Source organism: Camelina sativa, chromosome 10 (genome assembly GCF_030686135.1).
Source record: "Camelina sativa cultivar CO46 ecotype springtype chromosome 10, ASM3068613v1".
NCBI classification, from domain to species: domain Eukaryota; kingdom Viridiplantae; phylum Streptophyta; class Magnoliopsida; order Brassicales; family Brassicaceae; genus Camelina; species Camelina sativa.
In genome coordinates this window covers 11,833,003-11,858,308 of record NC_141889.1, presented here as the reverse complement: position 1 = coordinate 11,858,308, position 25,306 = coordinate 11,833,003, and the positions used below count along the sequence as shown (strand labels likewise).

The 25,306-nt window shown below is 36.2% G+C and overlaps 7 protein-coding genes across 9 annotated transcripts; 3 read left to right on the top strand and 4 right to left on the bottom strand.

The window, feature by feature from the left end:
• Positions 1–108: 108 nt before the first annotated feature.
• Positions 109–2,987, bottom strand: LOC104718731 (pentatricopeptide repeat-containing protein At4g16470). 2 transcript variants are annotated; one of them, XM_010436528.3, is made up of 3 exons: positions 2,708–2,987; positions 1,957–2,266; positions 109–1,747 (listed from the first exon to the last, which is right to left on the bottom strand). In XM_010436528.3, the coding sequence occupies exons 2-3, from the start codon at positions 2,175–2,177 to the stop codon at positions 439–441; spliced, it is 1,530 nt and encodes a 509-aa protein (XP_010434830.1). In that variant the 5' UTR covers positions 2,178–2,266; positions 2,708–2,987; the 3' UTR covers positions 109–438. The 2 variants fall into 2 exon arrangements, with proteins under 2 accessions (XP_010434830.1, XP_087326265.1); XM_087470139.1 differs by having other exon boundaries at positions 109–1,740.
• LOC104718729 (transcription factor bHLH3) lies at positions 2,907–4,833 on the top strand. The gene is made up of 2 exons (XM_087470140.1): positions 2,907–3,134; positions 3,232–4,833. The coding sequence occupies exon 2, from the start codon at positions 3,237–3,239 to the stop codon at positions 4,641–4,643; it is 1,407 nt and encodes a 468-aa protein (XP_087326266.1). The 5' UTR covers positions 2,907–3,134; positions 3,232–3,236; the 3' UTR covers positions 4,644–4,833.
• LOC104718730 (protein NAR1) lies at positions 4,714–7,422 on the bottom strand. The gene is made up of 10 exons (XM_010436526.3): positions 7,037–7,422; positions 6,786–6,856; positions 6,363–6,703; positions 6,156–6,282; positions 5,916–6,069; positions 5,776–5,825; positions 5,516–5,687; positions 5,299–5,425; positions 5,119–5,213; positions 4,714–5,033 (listed from the first exon to the last, which is right to left on the bottom strand). Exons 1-10 carry the CDS (start codon positions 7,160–7,162, stop codon positions 4,881–4,883), a joined length of 1,416 nt encoding a protein of 471 aa, XP_010434828.1. The 5' UTR covers positions 7,163–7,422; the 3' UTR covers positions 4,714–4,880.
• A 152-nt stretch (positions 7,423–7,574) lies between these two features.
• Positions 7,575–9,340, bottom strand: LOC104718728 (CASP-like protein 2B1). The gene is made up of 3 exons (XM_010436522.3): positions 8,601–9,340; positions 8,352–8,484; positions 7,575–8,017 (listed from the first exon to the last, which is right to left on the bottom strand). Exons 1-3 carry the CDS (start codon positions 8,762–8,764, stop codon positions 7,766–7,768), a joined length of 549 nt encoding a protein of 182 aa, XP_010434824.1. The 5' UTR covers positions 8,765–9,340; the 3' UTR covers positions 7,575–7,765.
• A 1,382-nt stretch (positions 9,341–10,722) lies between these two features.
• On the bottom strand, positions 10,723–12,518 carry LOC104718727 (protein GET1). Of its 2 annotated transcripts, none has more exons than XM_010436521.3 (8): positions 12,297–12,518; positions 11,982–12,128; positions 11,812–11,891; positions 11,620–11,690; positions 11,342–11,412; positions 11,190–11,271; positions 11,056–11,105; positions 10,723–10,979 (listed from the first exon to the last, which is right to left on the bottom strand). In XM_010436521.3, the coding sequence occupies exons 2-8, from the start codon at positions 12,093–12,095 to the stop codon at positions 10,908–10,910; spliced, it is 540 nt and encodes a 179-aa protein (XP_010434823.1). In that variant the 5' UTR covers positions 12,096–12,128; positions 12,297–12,518; the 3' UTR covers positions 10,723–10,907. The 2 variants fall into 2 exon arrangements, with proteins under 2 accessions (XP_010434823.1, XP_087326865.1); XM_087470739.1 differs by having other exon boundaries at positions 12,224–12,469.
• A 2,231-nt stretch (positions 12,519–14,749) lies between these two features.
• Positions 14,750–15,607, top strand: LOC104718726 (uncharacterized). The gene has a single exon (XM_010436520.3). It carries the CDS (start codon positions 14,976–14,978, stop codon positions 15,351–15,353), a length of 378 nt encoding a protein of 125 aa, XP_010434822.1. The 5' UTR covers positions 14,750–14,975; the 3' UTR covers positions 15,354–15,607.
• A 5,430-nt stretch (positions 15,608–21,037) lies between these two features.
• LOC104718725 (uncharacterized) lies at positions 21,038–21,744 on the top strand. Its single transcript, XM_010436519.3, has 2 exons — positions 21,038–21,335; positions 21,423–21,744. The coding sequence occupies exons 1-2, from the start codon at positions 21,182–21,184 to the stop codon at positions 21,587–21,589; spliced, it is 321 nt and encodes a 106-aa protein (XP_010434821.1). The 5' UTR covers positions 21,038–21,181; the 3' UTR covers positions 21,590–21,744.
• The last annotated feature ends 3,562 nt before the right edge of the window (positions 21,745–25,306 follow it).

Sequence of the window (25,306 nt, the reverse complement as noted above, 5' to 3'; positions counted from 1 at the left end):
CCCTGCGGCCCTGCCTTTCAATCTTTTAACTCTGTTTCATTTTTTCTTTAAATGTTAAAACATATCTTTAATGTATGGATGTGAGTAAATATATGATTTTGTCTATGGTTTGTTATATAACCACCACCGATACTATACTAGTCTGCAATGTATTATACAAAGAATCGTGTTTCCATCACCAATCACATCAATTGTATTGAGTTTTGAAACTTATCTACAAATCACATTTTACAAACCAATTTGTTAATGCCCATCCAAACCTAAACTTTTGTCTGAACCATGACAGATTTGCCAGAGCCTGTCACTGGAGTTTCTCTATACCCACCTGATATTTGACTCCACAAACTGTACCTTTTTCTCTTTACCAGGCTTAATATGAGAAACTGCAATAGCATCACACAAAAAAAAATTCTTTCAGCTAATTGCAGGTTGTTTTGGTCAAACAATGCAAGCGTCTAAGTCATCTGGATAGTAGTCAACATCCATAAAGAATGAAGTCATCTCATGGACCTTCTTGTATATCTTCCCAGATAGTCTGTGAGACGTATCATCTTTCATGAATCTATGAACTTCCCCTTGTAATTCGATCTGGCTATACCCGGGATCTTTTTTAACTCCTGCATTCTCCATTCTCCGTCTAACCTTTGAGGCAGCATCCAGGAATCCACAACTCGCATATCCATTGGCAAACACCACGTAGTTCCCCCCATTTGTTGGATCCAACTCCAAAAACTTTGTAGCTGCGACTTCTAGCAGTTTCACATTCCCGTGAATCCTGCAAGCCCCAAGTAAGGAACCCCATACCGGAGCGTGCTCCTTGCATGGTGACTTCATAACAAACTCGTATGCTTCTTGTATCCTACCAGCACGCCCTAACGTATCAACCATAGCTGCATAGTGTTGTCCCTCAGGTTCAATCCCGTAATCTCTCTTCATAGAATTGAAATGCTCCCAAGCTTTATCAACTAAACCTCCATGGTTACACGCAGTGAGAACCACCAAAAATGTAACAGGATTTGGTCTACAGCCTTCTTCCTTCATCTTATCAAAGCATTTTAACACCTCTGAAACTTTTCCATGATATCCATATCCAGACATCAATGAAGTCCATGTAACAACGTTTCTGGTGGACAACTGGTCAAATAATTTGTGGCCATCAGAGAAACTGCTGCATTTGAAGTACATATCAACAAGGGCACTATCGACTATAATGTTGGACTTGATAAGGCACTTAATCATCACAGCGTGGGCTCTCATTCCGTGTTCCAGGGATGCTAACGCAGAACAAGCTCTAAACACTGAAGCAAAGGTATACTGGTCCGGAACTATTCTGTTCTGTCTCATATCATAGTAAATATAAAGCCCTTCTTGTTCTAGACCCTTTTGCACATACCCTGATATCATGGCGTTCCATGGAATCAAGTCCCCCTTAGAATGCAAACAACGAAAGAGAATCCCAGCAGTTTGAAGATCCCCAGATAAGGCGTAAAGTATCAACAACTTGACTTTCAAATACTCATTGGGAGCAAATCCTACAACAACCATCTGAGCATGTATCCGTTTCCCTTTTGTATACTCCTTCCTTTGCTTACATTCCTGCAACATCACAGCATAAGTCTCAGGCTGGACTTGCAACCACCCGCTACGCCACAATAACCCAACAGCTTCTTTCAACCTCCCAGTAACACACAGACCCTTTAGTGTCTTATCCAGCTTCTCTTTCTTTCTCTGACTCTCCACCTGAAAGCTAGAAACATGTTGCAGGTCAGGTGAAGAACCAAAAATTTGATCTATCAATCAACGTAAAGCTTCCGACTTTATACAACCTCATAAGAAATGATCATAGCGTGATTGAACCAATTCAAGCAGAAGTATATAACAGGGCTCAGCATTCATACCGACAAAACAAGTAAAACAAGAATCAGGCAAATGAAAGAAGTAAGACCAGAATCAGACCTGCTAATTCTCCTCTCTGCCAGCATCTGGCGTAGGATAGTGGTCGCGTTGCCGGAAAACATAGGACCACAAGCCAAAGACTGAGACACCTCCGTTTGAAACTCCCGAGTGAAAGCAACCTTGGCTAGCCTGTTCAGCGTGAAGCAGATAGACCAAGAGTTGGATTTTTGAGAAAGAGAAGACGAGACTAGTGGCGTTCTCATCCAAAAAACAATGAACATTCCATCAACGGAGAAATTGATTGTTGTGCCTTCTTCCAATTAAATTTCTTGATTTAACGGTTCAAGCGCATTTCTCATTTTCCTCGTTTCTGCAACAAAACACGCAAAACACAATATCTCTCCCGTCAGCTTCAACAGTTGTAAAAAGACAATCACAGAGAGGAAGATAGTATGAGACTATAGTAGCTACTGAAAGTTTTCAAAAGCCACAAAATTTGAAGCGATGATCTCATTGTCCCAGCAATAAAAGCAATGAACGCAGATTCAAACAAATTCGAAATTCAATCAATTCAGCAGATACTGCTAAGTGCTAACTACATAGATGAAGATAGAAGAGACTGATGAAAAAAAAAAAAGATTTCAAAAGCCTCAATTTTGAGGCGATGCTCATTGTCCCAATGTTACAGATTCAAAGAAACTTAAAATTCAAATCATATTTCAGCAGAAATTGGCAATTACAAAAGAGAAATACACGAGCAAAAAAAACCATTTGGGGAAGAATAAATTGTGAGTGAATTTAAGGAAGAAACCTCTGAGTTAGGGTCTTCGTAATTCTGAAAGTTCCCACGAGAGCGACGCATTGAGGTTATGGGGTTTAAACGAAATCCAATTACATTATTGGGGTTTGGTTTGTAAGAAAAGGAAAACATTGCAGTTGAAAACGAAAGAAAAAAGGAAATCTTGTCCTTAGTATTAAATACGATTCAACTCACGTTCACACATCTTTCATTTCTTGTTTCTTCGTCAATTTCAGACAAACGTAAACTACAGTACAGATCTAAGTGAATCAAAGCTCAAGGTTTTGTCTTCTCTTTGATCAGTCTTTAGCTCGGGCAATATAAATTAGAGATAAGTCTTTGGTTTAAAGGGATTTGCATTCATATCAGCAAACCCTAAAATCGGTGTCCCCAGCAAGAAACACGTGATCCTTCCCCACATCTCCTCTTCCCCCCTTTTGTAAGCGGCGGTTTCAACCCAATAATACCTTTTAAATTCGTTTTGATTCTATACCCTAAATTTGTTGTGGGGTAATCCATTTCAGTGAACGTTTTAGGAGAAATGGGTCAAAAGTTTTGGGAGAATCTGGAAGATCGTGCGATGGTGGAATCCACCATAGGCTCTGAAGCTTGTGACTTTTTCATCTCAACCGCTTCAGCTTCCAACACTGCCTTGACCAAGTTAGTCTCGCCGCCGAGCGATTCCAATCTCCAGCAAGGTTTACGTCACGTTGTTGAAGGTTCTGATTGGGACTATGCACTTTTCTGGCTAGCTTCCAACGTTAATAGCTCCGATGGTTGTGTCTTGATCTGGGGAGATGGTCATTGCCGTGTCAAAAAGGGGGTTTCATCAGGTGAGGACTATTCTCAGCAAGATGAGACCAAAAGGCGTGTGCTTCGCAAGCTTCACTTGTCATTTGTTGGTTCGGATGAGGATCATCGTTTGGCCAAGTCAGGGGCTCTTACTGATCTCGACATGTTTTATCTGGCTTCTTTGTACTTTTCCTTTAGGTGTGATTCCAACAAGTACGGTCCTGCTGGAACCTATGTCTCTGGGAAGCCTCTCTGGGCTGCAGATTTGCCTAGCTGCTTGAGTTATTATAGGGTTAGGTCTTTCTTGGCTAGATCTGCTGGTTTTCAGACGGTCTTGTCTGTACCTGTGAATTGTGGGGTTGTTGAGCTTGGTTCTTTGAGAAATATTCCAGAAGACAAGAGTGTGATTGAGATGGTCAAATCAGTGTTTGGTGGATCTGACTTTGTTCAGGCTAAAGAAGCTCCCAAAATCTTTGGTCGACAGTTGAGCCTTGGTGGATCGAAACCACGGTCTATGAGTATTAATTTCTCCCCCAAGACAGAGGATGACTCTGGCTTTTCCTTGGAATCGTTTGAGGTACAAGCAATCGGAGGTTCTAATCAAGTGTACCCTTATGAACAAGGGAAAGATGAGACATTGTATCTAACTGACGAGCAGAAGCCGAGGAAGAGAGGGAGAAAACCTGCAAACGGAAGAGAAGAGGCTCTAAACCATGTGGAAGCAGAACGGCAGAGGAGGGAGAAGCTGAACCAGAGATTCTACGCATTGAGAGCTGTGGTGCCTAACATCTCCAAGATGGATAAGGCTTCGCTCCTTGCGGATGCAATCACGTACATCACGGATATGCAGAAGAAAATCAGGGTATACGAAACAGAGCAGCAGATTATGAAGAGGAGGGAGAGTAATCAGATAACTCCAGCAGAGGTTGATTATCAACAGAGGCACGATGACGCAGTGGTCAGGCTAAGCTGTCCGTTGGAAACTCATCCTGTTTCAAAGGTGATACAAACTTTGAGGGAGAATGAAGTTACACCTCATGATTCCAATGTGGCTGTCACAGAGGAGGGTGTGGTTCACACATTCACTCTCCGTCCTCAGGGTGGCTGCACCGCTGAGCAATTGAAGGACAGGCTCCTTGCCTCTCTCGCGCAGTAACTGCTATGTGATAGAGTAAAAGTGTTGGCTTGTATCAATGTATTATTACCAGCCGATTAAAACAAACTCATTAGTAAGATGTGTTAATTGTACTTTTATGTAATGTTGAGATTTGTCTTTTACATACATAAAAATTTGAGCAAAAAAAGCTTCTTTCGTCTCCTATATCTAAAGTACACAAATATAGAAACGTCTTTTGCCTAGCCAGTCAAAATTTCAACACCACCTCCGGTTTGTCTACCAATTGTTGAGCTGCGCTGTAACGCTTTTCACCACCGGATGATACTGAGTGTGCAAGTACTTCTTGGCCTCGTTGGAACCAGGCTCTTTAAGCCACTCTTCGTATAATCTCTTGGCTGTTGGATTCTGGTATGGATCTGTAATCAAAGTCTGGATCCAAAAAAGGAAAGTTATTATTAGCTTAGTTAATGAATTTAGACACTGCATGGTATCATTTAAGAGACGGGTAACTTACAGTATCATTCATATAAGTAGCTTCCAGTGAGTTGATCAATTCTTTCTGAGACTGCCCTGTCTTTGGCTTGATTTGCCCACCACCATTTAGGCAACCTGTTAGATAGAGCATTGTTAATAACTCAACATATAGGATACGTTTATCAACAAGGGTCTGCTTTCTGCAAAGTAGAAGATGAACCTGCAGGACACGCCATAATCTCTACATAATGATAATCGCATTTGCGCGTTTTCACTCTCCGAACGATATTCTGAAGGTTCTGGAAACCGTAACACAACGCGAATTTCAGCACTGTTTTACCTTCCAACTGCGAGACAAAACATGAAGAACATGAGACAAAAACCAAGGATTAATGAGAGAAATATTCAAAACTGTTACGGTCTGGCTAGGAACTTACTTGAAGAGTCACTTCACGGAAATCAGAATTTCTGAGAGTTTTAAACTCCAGAGGACCTTCAATAGTTTGTCCAAATAGTGTTTTTGCTGCATGTCTGAATATTGTTTCCGCATAGCCACCTGAACTCCCAGCTACACCATAAAGATTTCCTTCCTCGGTAACATTCGTCAACCTGATTTTGCAATGCAAATTTAAAATGTTATACTTCACATGAATTCATCACTCAGTAGCAGAGAAGATGAAATAATGATCCTACTTACAATCTGTCGAGTGGAGATTCCTCCAAATCTTTAAAGTCGACTCCTTTCAACTGCAATAATCCAGAACCAAATTCACAATTTATGCGGGGTGGTTGCAAAATTACAATGAAAACAGGGTTTAATCTCTATCACAGTCTCACCTTTATTAAATCCAAGATTTCACCAGATGTTAGCACGGAATCAACCTCAGTCAGTTTATCATCTGCTCCATCTTCAAAGACAAAGTCATCTCTCGCTGCCTCGAGCTTCTTATCGTAACAGGGCATCACAGTCACATGGTACACCTCCTTCAGTCTAGTTCCATGGAACAGTCACCCATAAATCCAAAAATTAAGGAAACCAACTAAATGATAACCGAAGTTTCAAGAGTACCACAGTACCTGAGTCCCAACGCTTGACACAAATGGTGTTTGATCGCAGCTCCAATAGTTTGCTGAGGACTCTTAACAGAAGAGACATACGGCAGAACAAAAGAGCCAAGCTGCTTTTCAGCATAACATATCCAACCTTGACACACAGAAAATTTTGCACATTACTCTCACATAGACAGACACATTCAATTACATCAAACGAGTAAAGCTGCTTACCAGGACAGGCAGAGGAAAGCACAGGTAAAGAGGATAGTGAATTTTCGCCATCTTCAGAATTAGCTTGCTTGTAACGGCTCACAAACTCATTACAAGCTTCAATAAGTACCAAGTCTCTGCTGCAGCTAGTATCAAACACAGCGTTAACTCCCAGAGACTTCAAAAACGTAGTCAGCTTCTTGAAAACCTGAAGAGGAGAGATCTCATAGTGAACCGCAAGGGAAGCTCTGGACTGTGGGGAAATAGACACAATCACGTCCTTGCCTTTGCTAAGTGCAGAGAGAAACTCGTCTAAGCTTTGCTTCTCAAGCATAACAGTCTCAGCCGATGTGATGCATCCACTGTATCATCATCATATGAAAAACCATTACACTCTATAAAGTCTCTATACTAACTCAGAATCAGTAAGTGAGTAGAACTGACCTGCAAGCCAAACAATCCTTAAGAGAAATTTTGACCGGTTCAAACTTCTCTTGTTTTGGAGCAATCACAACCTTCAAATACAAAATCAGCAAACAGAGGGAACACTTTTATTAGCTGGTGAACATATCAACAGAGGCAGTAAGCAATATAAAGTTGAGAATGAAAGAGATGACTACTCGACGAAGCAATTAAACACAACCAAATATATATATATATATATATATCTTGGGGAAAGCATGTAAATTTCGAACCTGGGGTCGATCAGTCTTCTTAATAATAGGTTTTGTACCCTTAAGAGATATAACACAAGCTTGAGACGGAGCAATGAAATCGTTGAGATCTCCGAGCCTCAAGGTCGGCGAAAACTTCTTCGACATATCGCTTTCTATTCAGAACTTACAATTACTGAACTTTGGAGGCGAAGCAGAACCAAAACAAAAGGGCGACGATCAAGGATTGGTATCAGAGAAGCTGTGGCTATCGGAAAATCAGAACGGCGACGAAAGGTGATTTCTTTCTTCCTTTTTGGGTTCGATCAAAGCGACGAACGAAAGAGAGAGATAAACGAACTCAAAACCTTAATAAAAAAAAGGGTTGAATAGTCAAAAACGCAAATAGCAATAACGGGCCTCGTAATAATCTTATTGTGTAAAAGGGCCTAAATATAATTAAAGTTGCAATATAGGTCGGTGTAGTGTAAAAGAGAAACAACACTATGAGGTTTGGTGGTGCTTTGCTCAATACGTCAATAACCCTAAGACATGGATATGATCTTTCCCTACACATAACTATAGAAGCAGTACATTCTTTACCATTAAGAGGTTACAAAACAAAGCTCATAGTCTTGTTTTTTTTATCACAGGGCACAAAGAACATATCAGTTTTACATATGATTTGTCACATAGAAAGATCATCATTCATCAAGAAGAAGAAGAAGAAAAACAAGGGCCTACACTACTAAAGACAATGCGCATTTCCCTTCACCACGGCGAGGTTCTGCGGTCCTTTGTCGCACCGTACAAGCGGAAAAGACTAAAAGCAGAAATGCAGGAGACGAAAACCATAGCAATTGAGGCAAACAAGGCGCTGGAGACTCCTATAGCCATTCGGTTACAGAACTTGCCATACATATTGCACACTTTTATCCATTGCAAGTCTTCCTCTCCTTCCCTAGCAATCATACCAGACTCTGCTGTTGCTGCTATGGCCGCCACACTCAAGTACGCCATAACCTGCTCATTCAACAAAATCACATCATAAACATTTGCTGCCAACTACACTCTTAAATGCCCCAACAAAACTTCGTCTCCTAGATTCAATTTTCGAATTGCAAACAAAGCAAGGCAACATTTTCATACCTAATAAGTTAATTCAATTCTAATATCCAACCAAACCAAATTAAATGCTTGGAGAGACTTTTCAACATAGTACCTTACTTTTTCTCTAATTTGACCCCCGAGATCTCAAAATGACAAAGCAAAAAGCCACAAATCTCACAACTCAAAACACTAATTTAGGCAACAAAATGTAGGGATAAAGAGAAACACAAAACTAAACTAAACTCACCTGATCAGCAGAGAATATGGTCCAAGCAAGAGGCTTGCTGAACAAAACTGTTCCTTTCATAGTACCCACCACGCAACGAACTGATTGCAACAAAGAATAAACCGCAGCTATCCCATTAGCTACCACCAAGAACCTGCATCCCAAACAAGAACCACACCAAACAAAAAGTTGCGAACTTTGTCATCTCCCTCAAGTGAAATGGTGCTGGATAAGTAGTAAAATTCTGAAATGGGTTATCGACGAGCTTACACAACCGACTTCATATCAGAGTACTTGGCCGTCTTCTTGATTGTGAATATAAGCTTGACCTCAGAGTCTGTAACAATCAGAATAAGCCCAAGAAGAGCGAGCACACTGATGGAGATCCGTAAGAGCAGCTCCGTTAGCCTCAGTCTTCGATCAATAAGCTTCATCTTGCTTCCGTGGACTGATTCTGAACCCCCCTCAAGTAAGTACGCTTAAATTCCGATTTTGGACAAGACAGGAAGACAGGTTCCGTAGAGAGACAAGAGAGATAATAGTGTGATTAGTCGGCTTTGTTGAGGACTTAAATAGAGAGAAGCTTCATTGCTTTAACTTCACCCATCGCTTGGGGTCCCTTATTCCTTTATTGAAAACAAATATCACCAATATTGAGTGCATAACATTGCTACTAGTTCTTGTGTAAATTAAAGCTGGATGATATTTTTTTTTTCTTTTTAATTATTACTGAAATGAAAAAAGATATCCACAATAATTCAATGAAAAAGAAAAAGAAATATTCACAAATATCAATCAGTTTAAGAAAAGTCTTGATCCACATACATATTATGTAATCAATTTTACTACAGTGTTCATTTTACCCTGTTGTGTGTATCCTTTTGATAAATATATATATATAGAGATATTTTTTTCTGAAAATACATGAGAAAAAACGATATTTAAAAGTTTATGTTGATTGTACTTAGAGTGTTTGTGAAGTGTTTTTAGTTAATGTAATCAGTTTCTACAAGACTGAAAAATATGTTTACTATATTATATAGACTACATATCATCACCATGATAAACTACATACAAAAGGTTATACTACTAGAGTTTAAGTGAAGTGTTTTAGTTGTTGTAATCATGTTCTTCAAAAATGATAAAGATGTTTCCTAGCATCACCATCTTGATATTCCATTTTTTTCACTTTTCACTTTTAGAAAAGAAAATAAAGGTAGAATGAATTCACTTGATAGTTCATTGTACTTTTTACTGCATGATATCCACGATGTTTTCTAGTAAACTCTTTTTTACCTTCACAATTATCTCATTTTGTCGTGACTTGTTGTTCAGAAAGTACTGAATTGTGATATGATATTGAATTACACGGAAACATACATAGTTCCTAAATCTGCCAAGTGGTAGAAATGTTCTTGAAGACGTTAAATACGTATTATGAAGATGCATTCAATTGAAAATGTGGGTTCTCTCATCACAACCCCAAAACACACACACATTTGTCTAACATCCCCCTCCTCTCCCATAAAGACGAAAGTGAAATATCACAATGAAGCTTTAGGATTAATTACAATTACGATGCTCCATATTTTGTCTTTTAATGTTCTAGGAAAGTGGTGATAACAAAAGAAAAAAAAAATTGAAAAGAAGATTTGATATCCCGAGAGGGATTTTTGAATTATTAAGATGGGACTTTGGATGCCCACACACACATACACACATACACATACACACTATTTAATGAACCTGGTTTTCTCCTCCTCCTTATTTATTGCACTTCCCATCTCCCAATTTAGGCATTAAAAACCTAACCCTTTTTTTTCTTAGTTTTAAACTCTCACTTAAGCCAAATCCAATCAAGTTTCTTTGTTTTAGAAAGACAAGTGTGGATGGTGTGACACGTGCACGTTCCTTTCCTATCAAACAACATAGTATGATTTAAGTTGTTTTCTTTAAATTAATTAAGAAAATCCCCGCTAGTGCATGAGTGTGTGAAGGTGGGTGGAGAAGTGAATATTATAATGATGCCCTACAATTAATTGCTAAGATTCTCCCATTAATCTAGTGCCTTCACAAAGCTACCCACTTTTTTATACTAGTAGTAACTGTTTTATTTCTCTTTTTTTGTGTTTCTTCCATTTTCGGTGATATAATGCAACATCTTCATGAGCCACATGCATTGCAGCGTGTGTTAGATAAGTACACGCGTCTTTTGAATATGGTTATACAAAATTCGGTGTTAAAAGATAAAAATTGACAACACGAATGGGGGAGTGGTGACAATGTGCTGTGATGATAATGATTAGTTCTCACATTGGGGACTATATAGGACTCCTTCAAGAGTAACAATCTTAATTCTTACCCGCCTCTTAAAGGTTAAAAACCTAACAACTTTGTTATATGTAAAAAACCAAAATTGAGAATAAGATTCATATAATATTTATACAAAAAAAAAAAATTCAAGGTAGATATAGATGAGGAACAAAAAGGCACAATTCTGCCACAAGTCAAGTGTCTCCTAAAACGCTATAACTTTAAACTCAAACCATTAATCTCCACTCTCTTCAGGGATGTGATTTAGAACTCCACGAACCTACACACATACTTGCTCACTCTGGTTGAGAGTATCAGCCATGGTATGATCCCAACCTGCATTTGTCACCCAACAAAATTACACTATCATTCACACAAGCCCAAAGAAATGGACTGAGAAGAAGGTACATACCAACACATGGCCTGTTATGTGACCTCCTGTTCCCCAAGATAACAAAGTCCCTGTGAAGTACACCATATTCAGTTTTTTTAAAACCTATATGTTACATCAATGTGAGCTTTAAACCTGTAAAAGTAACTACTCACCAAACGGTTGAACAAGTTGCTTAGCGATAATGGCAATTGGAGTCCTCCAGAACCAAAATACCAGGATTAGGTATATTACAACCTATAGACAAAGTTCTTAGCACACCTCAATTACGAAGAAAAGAGAAGCTTAAACACACCACTCAAGTTACCTTTGAAACAAGCAGAACCTTTCCATACAGATCATATGAGAGATTAATTACTTTGTTATGCTGTTCCAGATCTGAATTTCAAAAAAGATGCATTAATAGGTATACACACCTATACTAGACCACTATGATCCAATAAGGTATAGCTGCTACCAGATAATTTTCATTTCTAAAGCTAACTAACTAACTGTTGCATCATATATTTCTAAAATATCGTAAACTCTACGCTCACTGAGCAATCAATAAGAATGTAGAGCTAATATGAAGGAATGCATACTCACATTGTGCAAGTTCTTTCTCTTTAGTAGCTGCTGACCTCCTAAGTTTTGCCGCTTGAGCAAAAGTGGCTGGCCTGCAATTGAGAACCATAGACAATAAACTCTCTAGTTTGTTTCAATCACTGCACCTCCCTTAACTCTAATCAGCTGAACAAAAAAACAAAAATGTCACAAATTTGAAAACAAACAGCTTACTGAGACAATGCACTAGCCTCTCTCAAAAGCTGCTTAATTTCAGACCGCAGCTCTGATTCCCTCGTGTTCTTCGACCCTTTCTGATAATTATTTCAGGAAAAAGGGGACTTTAAATTGGATTGTTCGGGTGGATAATAAAAACGCCTAAAAAGGTTTAATCTTTTTGTTACCTTCTTCAATTGTTCAAGCCACTTGGATAGCAACTGGAAGACAACGACGACGAAGAAGGTCAGAGGAGCAGCCAAAAAGCCGCGATCTTCTATCATTAGCTTCTCTCCTTCCATTACCCCTTCTTCTGATCAAATTCTAGCAATCCGCTAAACCCAAAAATTGAACAATTCAAAACTCGATAACAATCACAATCCGCAAAAAGAACAAAAGCCCTAATTTGATCCATCATCTTCTATAAAACCTAAATATATGGAGGAAGGTAAATATGCGAGTGGAGATAGAACGAGATCCTCGTGAATATGATCGGAACTTACAGTTTCCGTCGTAGATTCCCAGAAAACTTCAAGCCTTCAAACGAAATTTGGAATTTAGATTGGTGTCTGAAACTCAAAAGAGGAGGAGGAGAGGTCTAAATTGTAAAATTAAAAAAGTATCTACTCTTTTCGTATAATAAACAAAAAATCAAGCCCTTAGTAAAGCAAACAAATGATAGATAACTAAGGAATTATCCTTTTTCAACAGGCTCTATTGGGCCCATTATGTTAACACTTGACCTCTTTGGTTAACTTTATTACAAAATACAATTAAGCTTGAGTACATGTGAAAAGAAACAATCACTAAGCTACAAGTATAAAACAAATAAGGTGAGTAACCAAATTTAGAATAAACAGGATAAAAATAGACATGAATAAATCACAACATGGAGGAGGAGGGTAAAAAACGATAAGAAAAAAAAAAAAAAAAAAAGGTGAAAATATAACAAAAACATAATAATGTATTCTTTTTACGTAGGAGTGGTTGTAATGGTTTTACCAGAACTGGCACGCTTTGTCTCTAATCTCTCTTCAACTAATCTAAAGACGTTTTATGTTTTGTCTCATCCGATCCCCTCCCTCCCACTTAATTATAATTATGTTAAAAACCATCTATCTAATTGGGTTTACCACCAAATCAGAGCATTATCATCGGTAACTTCGCAGATACCGAAGCTGTGGAAAAACAAAGAAAAAAAAAGGGAAGAAGGCACAATGTAAATCCAAATCCTAAACGTCGTAGCATCTTCAGCTTTGGTGTATGCATGCCATTATATTCCAATTACTTGACGACAAACTTTTGCTCCCACCACTTTTGATGTGCCTTTCAAACTTTGTATCCCCATTGTCCTCTTCCTCTTTTTTTTCAACCCGCTCCGTTTTGTAGGTATACTGTCTCGCTTTCTTTCTTTCTTTTTTCGTTAGCTAGAGTCTAGAGATCGTAACAAGAATACATATTTACCAATTTGATCTAATATCAAAATCAAGATCAGTGATACATTATAAGGCAGTGTATTATTGATATGATATTATGCGAGATAATTAAGTTTTGTACCTTGTGGACCAACTACTTAATGTGGGTTGAAATCCAACTATGAAGTGAGATTCGAAACGTACACGTGTGTTAGAGGTGGCTTATAAAATTTTACATTATATGGGTGTTAGAATTATGCTAATGGAAAGTTATGATCATATGTATATGTATATATGTTGAGACTTCATATCAAACATAGATTATCACAATCGATCAAATATAAGTTTGCCTCGGCTTTGCGCATGATACATATATTGATCATATATATTAGACAAATCTATATTTTACTTTGGTAAATTATTTTTTCCTTAGATAAGTAAATACATTTATGGCAATGTTACATGCATGGATGATTTCATTATGGGAAGGGAGCTTTAGAGTAGCATTTCGATTGGAGAGAAAATGAGGAGATCGAGAGAGAATGTCTTGTGTGAAAACGAGTGGTCTTTTTCACAATTATTTTATCAGTCAAACAAAACACAAAACACATCTCATATATATGCTGATGATATAATTATTCCCTACTCTTGAACTCCTTTTGTCATTTTATCAATACATAGGCCCACTTTTACATATACTTTTTCCTCCTTGCCAAATCATAAGAAGTTAAAACTTATAAAGTGGATCAGATAATTTATAGAAACCATTAACAACTTTTGACACTCTTCTTTAAAGTGTGTTTCATTTTAAATTGAATGCCAATAATATTAACTTTAAATCCCACCGAGAGAAGATTTGATGTGGAGACAAAGAAGTGGCTCCATTTCACCATCTCCCAAGCCACCAAAATCTCTCCTAAACCCTTTTGTCATTCCCTTTTTCTTATTCACGTTTTTTTTTACAAGGAATATTTAAACATCGATCATTTTGAACATAGAAAATACGAATATATTCAAAATTTTGACAAAGAAAAAGTAAGAATATGTAAACATAGATTAGTCTTCTACGTACATTATGATTTGAAATGTCCTTAGATCATAATATACGTACGCAAGGTTTTTGTGTTTAAAATCGAAAATTTATTCATTGAAAACATTGTTATGCATACAATCAAATCATATCAGACATTAACAAGACAATCCCCTACATAATACTCTAAATATATATTTCGTGGGAAAATAATAAAGTTTCCGTTTGAAATAAAAAGAGCCCGTAGAGGGAGGTAAGTGGGGTGCATGAAAAAAGGGGTTTATATATCTTCACAATATAATCATCCAGACAAACCAATCCATGTGCATCCCTTCAGACATTCTTCTTGTCATTTTCCTCCCAACCATTTTCTACTTTGGCCAACTTTTTTTCTTTTGTTACTTAGAAAGAAAAGAAAAATAAAAATGCAAATCTCCACTCACACATTATACATTCTCTTTTTACAATCCTTAGATTGTCCCTTTTGCCTTCTTCCTCTTGTTCTCTTCCCACTTTACTCCTGATTCTCTTCCTTTCGGAATTTCATCGAACTACTCAACAACCCTATTTACGTTTATTTTATTATGCAATATTCTCATGCAGATTAAATAATCAGAAAAATAGACCTTTTTCCTCCGTATATAAATAGGCACAATACACGTAAACATGGACCCAAACCCTATAGTAAACACTCTCAACGACTCATATCATTACCACTAATATTATACTTGTACGTCATGAGTTCAATGGCAAGAGACCGAAAAGAACAAATGGTGATCCAGTCTTCCATCGTCTTGCTTCAAGAAAGATTCCGACAACTTCAGAGAGCACGGGAGTTAAGAGCTGAGCGAGAGCTCCTTAACCCTAAACCTAACAACCAAGACAACATCTTGCAATATTACAGCGAACCCACGAGCTTTGATTTCTTCCAGTTTCTACCTCTAAACTCTCAAACATCCTCGTCACAGCAGCTTCTCTCCCTCTCCTTATGTCCACACTCCACCTCTGAATCCATTGAAAAACCAAGCTTTTGTCATCAGTGGCCAACTAAAGACGATAAGAAGATTGGTGGGTTTGATCGATTCGACGATGTTGACACGTCTCTCCATCTCTAAAACTTGTTCCGATCCGATCCATCTTTTTCCTTTCCTTTTAGTTTATAAATATGTATGTATAACCTTTTTTTTGGTCGGTATGATCCTTTAAAGAGTCATGTAGGTGGTGGTGATATGTATGGTTAAAATGGAAATCAGATATATATATATATATATATATATATATATATTGATTATTTCGAAGTTAATGATTATGTTTATGTTTTATATTTTGATTAGTTCGAAGTTAATGATAACGATCTACTCATTGAGTTTTTTTTTTGTTGATGGTTACCATATCATTAATTCCTCAAGTCTCTTCTTACCCCATGTAGAGCTTGATCAGCCTTCCTATTTCCTTAATATGTTATATATACACAGTAACTTCTCCACAACCAAACCCCAATAGTAAGTAAGATAGATAAAGGTGTCTTGCATATGGAAGCACACACACATGTATATGTGCTAAAATTACTAAGATGAACGAAGAAAAAAGACCTAAGTTTGTTCGTACTAAAATTACTAAGATGAACAAAGAAAAAAGACCTAAGTCAGCATTTGACTCTGTCAAACTGGTGGTGATATGTATAGTCTCTAGCTATAAAGGCATGTGGTTATAAATAATTTTAATTATTTGTAACTTAACTTCACCAAAAAAAAAAAAGGTAAGGTAAATATGTCCTGACTGGTTAAGGAGACAGACTTGAAATTCGACTTCAGTTGGGCTCCGCTTGCGCATGTTGAAACCCTGATTTTGCAGCTTTGCTTTTATATATTGACGATTTTTTTCATAAAGGAAGAAATTATTTCTCATTATAACGAGTCATGACAAATCAATCAAAACCTAGCTACTTGCATCGTATTCGATTCAGTACTCTTATATATGTCAGTAATAATTGAGATAAAGAGAGATAGAAACTAAAGTGTCGACAATATTCAATCATGCATTGATGTTAAAGAGGATATAAATTCAAGTACAAATTATTACTATTAGTTCAAAGTTATCTTAACTTATATACTTAAATTTTAGTGTTATTAGATACACTACAAGAAAATAAGCCTTTAGCGAGGACACATTGCGACGGAGTACAGCTCTCGCAAATTTGCGATAGATTTGCGAGGGATTTACTAGGAAATAAAAAACCGTAGCACATCCCTCGCAAATTTGCGAGGAACTCGGTCGTCGTAAATCCGCTGCTCATTTGCGACGCATTTACGACAAATTCGCTGGGAAGGTCCCTTTCCTCGCAAATCCATCGCAATATTGCGACGATTTTGCGAGAACAAACTCCATAGCAAATTTGCTATTGAATTGCGAGTGATTTGCGAAAGCCATAGCAAATCCATTGCAAAATTAGGATAATAAGTTTTTATAAATATTACAAAACTTAATAGAATTATTCTGAAATACATTTGAATGTGTTCATAAGGTGAATTTACTAACTTTTAACATTATTTTGATGGTTTTTACAAATTAGATATTCAAGGTTTGCGACAAATTTGCGACTGATTTGCTAGAGCCATAGCAAATTCGTCGCAAATCCATTGCAAAGGACTCAAAACATAGCAATTCCCTCGCAAAAAAACTTTAAACCCTTAACCCTAAACCCTAAACCCTAAAGACTTATTACATTACTATTAATGAATAAAAAAGATGAATCCAAAATTGTTAATCAAAGATAGCAGTGCAACACAAAATTGTTAGAGAATTGGACAATTTGGCAAATATTTGTCTCAATGTATTGAACATATATGTGATATAGTGTAGAACATCATCATGTTTAGAGTAAGATGCAAAATTGGACAATTTTGGAAAGTTTTATGATAGAAAAGAGTATGATGACACCATTGAACCTTATAATATACTTGAAAGTTAATTTGACTAATTTGTTACAATTATTTTGATGGTTTTTGCAAATTAGATATTCAAGGTTTGCGACAAATTTGCGACTGATTTGCTAGAACCATAGCACATTCGTCGCAAATCCATTGCAAAGGACTCAATACATAGCAATTCCCTCGCAAATAACAACCCTAAACCGTTGAACCTTGACCTTTAAGACTAATTACATTACTAATAATTATTAAATTGATATAATTCAATATTTATAATATAAGATAGGGCACTAATGACAATTGCAAATCCTAAACCCTAAAGATTTTGCGAGGGATTTGCTACGTTCCCTCGCAATTTGGTCGCAAAAAACTCGTAATAAGAAAATTTATATTAATTATTGTTTGTGATGCTTTTGCGAGGGACTCTAGTAAATCCCTCGCAAATTTTGCGTTGGAATTGCGACGCCATTAATTTCCTATATAAGTAAAAAACCTAGTTTGAGCGAAGCTCAAACCAACACCCGCAGCTGACAAACCCTAAAAACTTCTCTTCTTCTTCCGATTTCATTCTTCTCCGGTTGTCTTCTCCGGTTGTCTACTCCTCATCTCATCCTTTCTCCGGTTGTCTACTCCTCCTCTCATCCTTTCTCTGGTTGTCTACTCCTCCTCTCATCTCTTCTCCGGTGTCTACTCCTCCTCCCATCCCTTCTCAGGTTAGTCTACTCCTCCTCTCATCCCTTCTCCGACTAATCTCCTCCTCCTCTCTCTTCTTCTGTTGTTTTTTAGATGGGTTTCGATTTAGGGTTTGTCGATTTAGGGTTTTTATTTCAATTTTTGGGTTTCGATTTAGGGTTTTTCGATTAGGGTTTCGATTCGATTTTAGGGGTTTTAATTCGATTCGGTTGGGATTAGGGGTTTTAATTCGATTCGATTGGGATTAGGGGTTTTAATTCGATTCGATTGGGATTAGGGTTTCGATTCGATTTTAGGGGTTTTAATTTTTGTTTTTAATTTAGGGTAATGATTAATTTTACATGTTCTCCTTCTCTTCTCAGATGTCTTCTCGAGACCAAAACGGATCTGTCAACGAAAACCATTACACAAGGTTCATATCTTCACAAGGATTATCTCCTCCCGTCCCTTCTCGAGGGGTACGCTCTACTGGCTCTGCTCAAAGGCTACATTCTAACGCCTCTTCTCAAGGTATCTCACCGGTGCAAAATGATCTTCCTCCTCAGCAAAATGATCCTCCTCAGCAATCAACGTCGTGTGTGAACGGTGCAAGTGCCTCTTAAGTGTTTTTCACTTTGGAAGAGTTACTTGCAAGTCCCGGGCATGCTGGCTTACCAAAACTGGATCCTAAGCGACCTCCGGGTACTATTTGGTGAGAATGTTATGTATCTAACATATAGTTTATCTTTATGTTTTGTATTTTCAATGATCCTAATTCCTTTTATCTTATGTTTTGTAGGTTTGACCAGGATTCTTCGGTTGCTGCTACTGTCCGGGCCATTTTTGAAAGAGATTTCAAGTCAGCTCATGCCAATTGGACCCAAACACCAGGTCCGGTTGTAAACCGGTGGTTTGAAACTTTTGCGGTAAGTTACAAATTGTTGTTGTGTTTAAATTACAGATTTTGTGTGTTTATCATTCGAATTTGGTTCTGATTCTGTTTCTGATTCATTTTATGTCTTTACAAGCAAACATACAATTGGGATGCGTCCATCAATGGAAGAGTTAGAGCTGAGTTTGAAAAGAAGTTGAAGACCCGGATGAGTGATCAAGTGTCTTGGTGGAAGGGTAAGTGGAGGAAGAAAGGTAATGACGCAATGTCGCGGTGGCTTGATCCTACTGTATGGGATGGCTTGGTCAACTTTTGGTGTGAACCAAAATCAGAAGCAAAGAGTATCAATAGCCTTAATGCTCGCTATAGTGATCCTGATGGCACCGGAGTACATAAGCACCGTTCTGGTCAGACCTCTTTTAAAGCCCGAGCACGAAAGCTTGTAAGTATCTATGTTTAACACAAGTTCATTAATCATATCATATATACAATATAGTAATATAGTTGTTTGATTTCTCTGTTTTTAGTCTGAGAGTACTGGTGAGCCACTACCTGATTTCCTGCGAGTACTAGAAGATACTCATAGGAAACCTGATGGGTCGTTTGTTGATGGACTGTCTGAGAAGGTGTTCAATGAAGTGTCGTCAAAGATAGCTGAAGCTGAGTCTTCCCTAATATCAGTGGATAACATGGAGAGTAGTGCTTCTATAGGTTATCACTAATTGTGAAGAACCAAATTTATGCCGAGGTAAAACATGCTTCATTGTTTATGTTAATGTTTGTGTTTGTGTAAACACTTATGGTGTCTATATGTTTTGTTGGCAGGTTGCTCCGAAGAAAAAGAACCGAATATATGGTGTTGGTAACATGCAAGCAGAAGCATCTTCAGCTCATATTGTTCAACCGCCTCCTCCTTCTGAAGATCCACTTGTTCTAGCTGCGAAGCTTGCTGCTGCCGAAGCTGTTCTTGAAACTCAGGCAACTCAACTACAGGCCAATGCACAAAAGATGCAAGAAAATTCAGAGAAGATGCATAGTTATGATGCATACTTTGATTATCTTGCATCTAAAGATCCAGAGTTTGCTGCTAGATTTTGCCGAGAAGATTCACCGGCCAGACCTGCCACCGGAGATGAAACCACTGGAGATGGAACCACCGGACAGTAAACACTGATGAACTTGTTTTGTAAACTTAGTACTCTTTATCCTCTCATATCTATTTTTTGTGTAGAACAAAATCGGTTATTATGTTTTGTTATTGTAAACTTAGTTTTTCTAATTACAGCATTAATTTACTTAAGTATAAGGTTTAATTATAATTCCAGGTTTAATTTTAATTACAGATTTAATTTAATGAAGCTTACCAAAATGAAAATTCTAATTTTTTTTACAATTTGCACCGTTATTAAAATTTGCAACGGAAATTTTAATTGCAAAAGCATCACAAATTTGCGAGGGATTTACTAGATCCAGAATTGCTAGGATTTTGCTAGAATAATAGTTCCTCGCAAAATGCGTGGGATTTGCGAGGGACAACATTTCCTCGCAAAAGTTGCGAGGGAATTGCAACGTTGACCGATTTGCGAGACGCGATTTGCGAGGAACGGACTTTCCTCGCAAATTTCTCGCTTTTGTCGATTTGCGAGGGATTCGCGATATATTTGTCCATCGCAAAAGACATGTTTTCTTGTAGTGATATGATATTTGTAAATATATCAGATTTTAGAGATTTCAAAGTCCATATTGTTATTCAAATACAAGTTAATTAAGACACTTGATTTAATCTGTTCTTCTTCAAAAATCGAAATATTCTTTAATTAGTTCATTAACATGAATTTCAATGAAGAAATGATCTATCTATACAATTGGAGATATATAAAACCACACAAAAATATTGCAATCAACGCGCAATATTTATCGAAATTTTTACCATGTATAGAACATAAGTAGTAATATAACTTAAAACCATGCACATTGCTCGAATAAGAAACAAGATATCTCCTTTTCTCTATGACTCTATCTATATATATATATATATATCGCTAGAGATCTCAAATATGTAATGATAATAGCTTCAGCGATAATATTTGTAATGTTGATCGATCTGATCGTTGAGTTACGATCGAAACGATTAGTATTGAGATTAAATGGACTAAAATATGGTTATAGTTGAAAAAGTGATATGATTCTTGAAACAAGCACTGATTTGAAGAACTGCAACGACATTCAGAGATGCTAATGTTCTTAATTTAGGCCCATTGGGTCTATTACGATAAAGCCCAACAAAGGGTCTGTCAAAGAGAGAGAGAGTGTCTCTGGATGAAGTAGAAGCTCTCTCAGCTTCCTGTTGAAATGAATGAATATAACCTAGTAGAAATAGGATTTTGATCGGAAGAAGGAAGAAGATAGAATCAGAGAGAGATTCGTAGATTTGAGATATAGATCGAAGATGAACACAGACATCACTGCCTTGGAGAAGCCACAATACCCAGTCGTTGATCGGAACCCCGCGTTTACTAAAGTCGTTGGCAATTTCAGCACCCTCGATTACCTCCGTTTCTCTACCATCACCGGCATCTCCGTCACCGTCGGCTATCTCTCTGGTCCACACACCTCTCTCTCTCTCTCTATACCTCTCACTGTTGAAATATGTGTTTTGAGAATGTGCTGATTTGGTGTGTTTTCTGTAGGGATTAAGCCTGGGATTAAAGGACCGTCAATGGTTACTGGAGGACTGATCGGACTCATGGGTGGTTTCATGTATGCGTACCAGAACTCAGCTGGTAGACTCATGGGTTTCTTCCCTAACGACGGTGAGGTTGCTAGTTACCAGAAGCGTGGTGGTTTCTCTAAGTGACGACTTTAGTGTTATTTTGTTTGTGTTATTCTGGATCTGGGCTTCATTTGAAAACTCTTATTTTCTCTGCTGTTTGAGGATATAATATGTGCCTCCTCTGTTTGTTTGTTATGACTTATGATGATGATCAAATAAGATTTGTTGTGACAATGAAATTCTGATGAATATATATATATATATATATATATGTTCTTGTGATTCTGAGTGATGTTGCAATAAAGGATTTTTTTGGTTCTGCAATCAGATTAGTGACTTGATAGGTATGATATTTGTTGTGTTAAGTATTGGTTTGTAGATAGATGTGTATATACCAGTGTTAACAGTCCCAGATGAAACAAGGAGCAACTGCATTCGAATCTCTTTGAGATACCTTGTCCTTGTGGTGTAGCTTCTGGAATGTTTCCTATGACATTATGGTGCAAAAGCTACCTTGAGGGGATTGGTGCACCCAAAGGAATCAGATGTTGTAGCTTCTTTGCCTGTGGTTTGATTGGATTTGGTTAGTTGTTGTGTAGCTTTTGGAGAGGAAGTACCAATGGGTAGAAGTGAGAAAGTCGATCTAATTGATACTGCTCTATGTAACCTTTCTATCGATGAAACCCTTTTTGCTGTCAGTTTGTCTTTCCATCTCGTAGTGTTCTGATTCTTGTTCAAGATCCATGACTCAGTCCCTTTTTTTTCAACGGTCGTGAACAAAAGAGTTAGTCAACAATGGATAGAGATGGACTTTGCATTGTTGATGGAATATGCGATCTTCCTTCTCCTCCTAACCTTCTAATTCGTGGAATTCCTTGATGTGGCTGGCTCGAGCCTTGACTGAATAAAGTGGTTGTCGTGGCCAGGACTTATATCTCTAACACTTCGATGCATCAACAACAACTATATTTTGATCTGCCTCTTTATTTTGGTCTCATGTGCATTGCTTCCATGCCTAATCATATTTTCCCCTTCTCACTTTCTACATAGATGTCCAAAATGTGTTGCATATGTAAACGACGCACCATGGTCAATATGTGGAGGCTTCAGCTATTATTATATTCTTTACCTGAAAGTTTAGAACTACACTATTTAGCTCTTATTTCTTTAGCTTTCAGAGGATTCATGCCTCCAAAATAAAACAAAATTAGGTAGTAACCCGTGCTACAGCACGGGACAAAACATTTTAATATAAATTTTAAATTCGTCAAATGACTAAGAATTATATTAACTCGGGCGTCATAGCACATGTGCGCTATTTTCATGTAAATTAATAAAATTCAAACTTAGACGTGTTTAGTTTGGAACGGGAAATACGTCTCGTCCTAACCTATCCCTGGTGACCTGTTTTATCTTGTTTCATCTTCTCTCGTCTCATCTCGTCTCTCGTTGCATCCTGTATCATTATAATGTTTTTTTCTTTTAAATAATTACTCGTTAGACAATATCTATTAAAAGAGATTGAGTAAGAAATTTAGACGGGATACCAGAGTTCTCCATTGATTATATTTTTTTAGTTAGTTGAAATGATCAAAAATATAATTTCAAAAACTATATAATTGTCTTCAAAAATACCAAAATTTTCTAAGTGCTCGTTCCAAAACAGTTAATTACATGTTGCATAGTTAATCCTTATCCAAATTAGTGAAAGCGTCACATTTGAATTTATCTACCTATATTTTTTTATTTCTTATTTTTATCTAAAATTTATGTCCCTTTTTTAAAAATGTTCAATTTATTGTTTTTCATTATTCGACTTACCCGTTTCAGTTTATATATATTATTTATTGTCTTAATATCATAAATAGACTGGAATTTTTCTCAAAATTTAATTATTGTTTCTTAAAGTATATGTACTTAATTAGTAAATTAAATTACTTCAAAAACAGTGGTAAAACATATATTAAGTTAAATAATAAACCCTTTTAGGGTCTTAAATTTTTAATTGTATAATATTACTCAAAAAAATTTTGAAAATCGTTTGAGTACAATGTTTTCTATTATATGAATAACCCATTTCTGTCATTTCTCCACTATTTCTCATCGCAATACCATAAATAGACTGGAATTTTAATCATAGTTTAATTTACATGTTCTGTTATGATATGAAATCATATGCGTAAACATTAATATGTTTCTGATTATATTAAGAGTATATTTATAAGAAAAATATTAATCTTATGATTAAAGATTTTCAATCCGTCTTTTATTTCGATTTCAGTTGAAATTATTTAGTGTTTTTTTGGATCTTTTGATTCGATTTCGGTTGAAATTATTTAGTGTTTTTATGATATCCATAAAAACCAAACACACCCCGTGTTTGTTAAAAATATTAAGTGATTTACTTATGTATTTTCAAACTAATCAAAATATTTTTCATAGTTTGCTTAGAGGTGTTAAATCAGAATATCATATTCCACTTTGATTTTAGTTAGATTTTGGAACAGGAAACCCTTCTTATCCCATATTTTCACCTCTCGTCCTGTCGCTTTCCGTCACGTTTCGTATTCGCTAATATATTTGCATAGGCTGAAATTTTGTCGTTTTTATGCAAATTAAACGATTTAAACATTTTAAAATATTGACATGTGGGATAAGATTTTTACATACATTCTAATTTTCCCCATAATGTACATTTTAAAGTGGCTTAAGGTAAAACTGTTAAACATGTCAAATATGTCATGCGTTCGCGTGAGTAAATAGTATGTCTGCTTCATACCATTTACGCTTACATATGAATAAATCGCTCTTGTTAATTTATAAAATATATTTGGAGCTAGAAAATAATACATAATTTTAAACATTAATACACATATTCTTTGAAAATAATTTAATTTGATAAGTACTGATATACACTACAAATTATTTAAATATTTTAAGACTTTATATTAGATAAATATATCTAATTAGATTTTTTTGTTATATTTTTTAAAACTCACATACAACCTACAATTGAATACTATTTTTAATTTAAAAAATCGACATTGCATTAATTAAGAATGTAATGCAGGCTAATTGTTCTTTTAAATTTTCTATTTTTTTAATATATTATCTAATTATAATATACTTGTTTTGTTAGTTTGTAATCCATGTGACTTGTGTTATTAGATTGATATTAAATTGTGATGATGGATGTGGCCCGTGGATTATATTGGTACAATGATCTAAAAGAGCGAATTAGCTTATTGTTGTTTATAAATAATTTTATTTAATTAGTTCTGTTGGTGTTAGTATGCAATATAGTGATTATTTTGTGTTGATCATCGTTATCATTCCCTTTTTCGTATTAAGACAGCTGGTTAATAACTAAATATGTTAAAGTTGTAATATTATAATATGCAGTGTTAATTCATTGGGTAAATAATTTCCCAATTACATATTTAAATTCTTTTTTTTGAAAATTGAATGGCATAATTCATAAGTGGAATACTTATATTTCATTTCCAAATTTAATATTTATAATTTATGTGATAGACAAAAAAATGTAACAATGAATTTATGTAACGAAAACTCTTTGTATTCAAGTTAAAATATTCATCATTTTTCTCAAAAATGTTAAAATTATTATTTTGGAGTTCTAGTAATTGATTAAAAAAAAAATCTTAAACGGTTTTAATACAACTCTTTGTTAAGTTATATCAAGTTCAACTGAATTACATAAAATCCAAAACTAATTATTTTGAAATGAAAATGGGTCATGTTTATTAACAAATCTTGAATAGTATATGAGATCTTTTCGAA

Bases quoted from the DNA above. Each gene is read 5' to 3' on its own strand.
- LOC104718731 (XM_010436528.3), bottom strand. From the start codon at position 2,177: ATGTTCATTGTTTTTTGGATGAGAACGCCACTAGTCTCGTCTTCTCTT. The intron at 1,748-1,956 runs GTCTGATTCTGG...ACATGTTTCTAG, and splicing joins GCAGAGAGGAGAATTAGCAG to CTTTCAGGTGGAGAGTCAGA.
- LOC104718729 (XM_087470140.1), top strand. From the start codon at position 3,237: ATGGGTCAAAAGTTTTGGGAGAATCTGGAAGATCGTGCGATGGTGGAA.
- LOC104718730 (XM_010436526.3), bottom strand. From the start codon at position 7,162: ATGTCGAAGAAGTTTTCGCCGACCTTGAGGCTCGGAGATCTCAACGAT. The intron at 6,070-6,155 runs GTACTGTGGTAC...CCATGGAACTAG, and splicing joins TGTCAAGCGTTGGGACTCAG to ACTGAAGGAGGTGTACCATG. The intron at 5,214-5,298 runs GTTCATCTTCTA...TCTATCTAACAG, and splicing joins GATTATGGCGTGTCCTGCAG to GTTGCCTAAATGGTGGTGGG.
- LOC104718728 (XM_010436522.3), bottom strand. From the start codon at position 8,764: ATGAAGCTTATTGATCGAAGACTGAGGCTAACGGAGCTGCTCTTACGG. The intron at 8,485-8,600 runs GTAAGCTCGTCG...TTTGGGATGCAG, and splicing joins TCTGATATGAAGTCGGTTGT to GTTCTTGGTGGTAGCTAATG. The intron at 8,018-8,351 runs GTGAGTTTAGTT...TTGAATGAGCAG, and splicing joins CCATATTCTCTGCTGATCAG to GTTATGGCGTACTTGAGTGT.
- LOC104718727 (XM_010436521.3), bottom strand. From the start codon at position 12,095: ATGGAAGGAGAGAAGCTAATGATAGAAGATCGCGGCTTTTTGGCTGCT. The intron at 11,892-11,981 runs GTAACAAAAAGA...AATAATTATCAG, and splicing joins GGCTTGAACAATTGAAGAAG to AAAGGGTCGAAGAACACGAG. The intron at 10,980-11,055 runs GTATGTACCTTC...TGACAAATGCAG, and splicing joins ACATAACAGGCCATGTGTTG to GTTGGGATCATACCATGGCT.
- LOC104718726 (XM_010436520.3), top strand. From the start codon at position 14,976: ATGAGTTCAATGGCAAGAGACCGAAAAGAACAAATGGTGATCCAGTCT.
- LOC104718725 (XM_010436519.3), top strand. From the start codon at position 21,182: ATGAACACAGACATCACTGCCTTGGAGAAGCCACAATACCCAGTCGTT. The intron at 21,336-21,422 runs GTCCACACACCT...TGTTTTCTGTAG, and splicing joins CACCGTCGGCTATCTCTCTG to GGATTAAGCCTGGGATTAAA.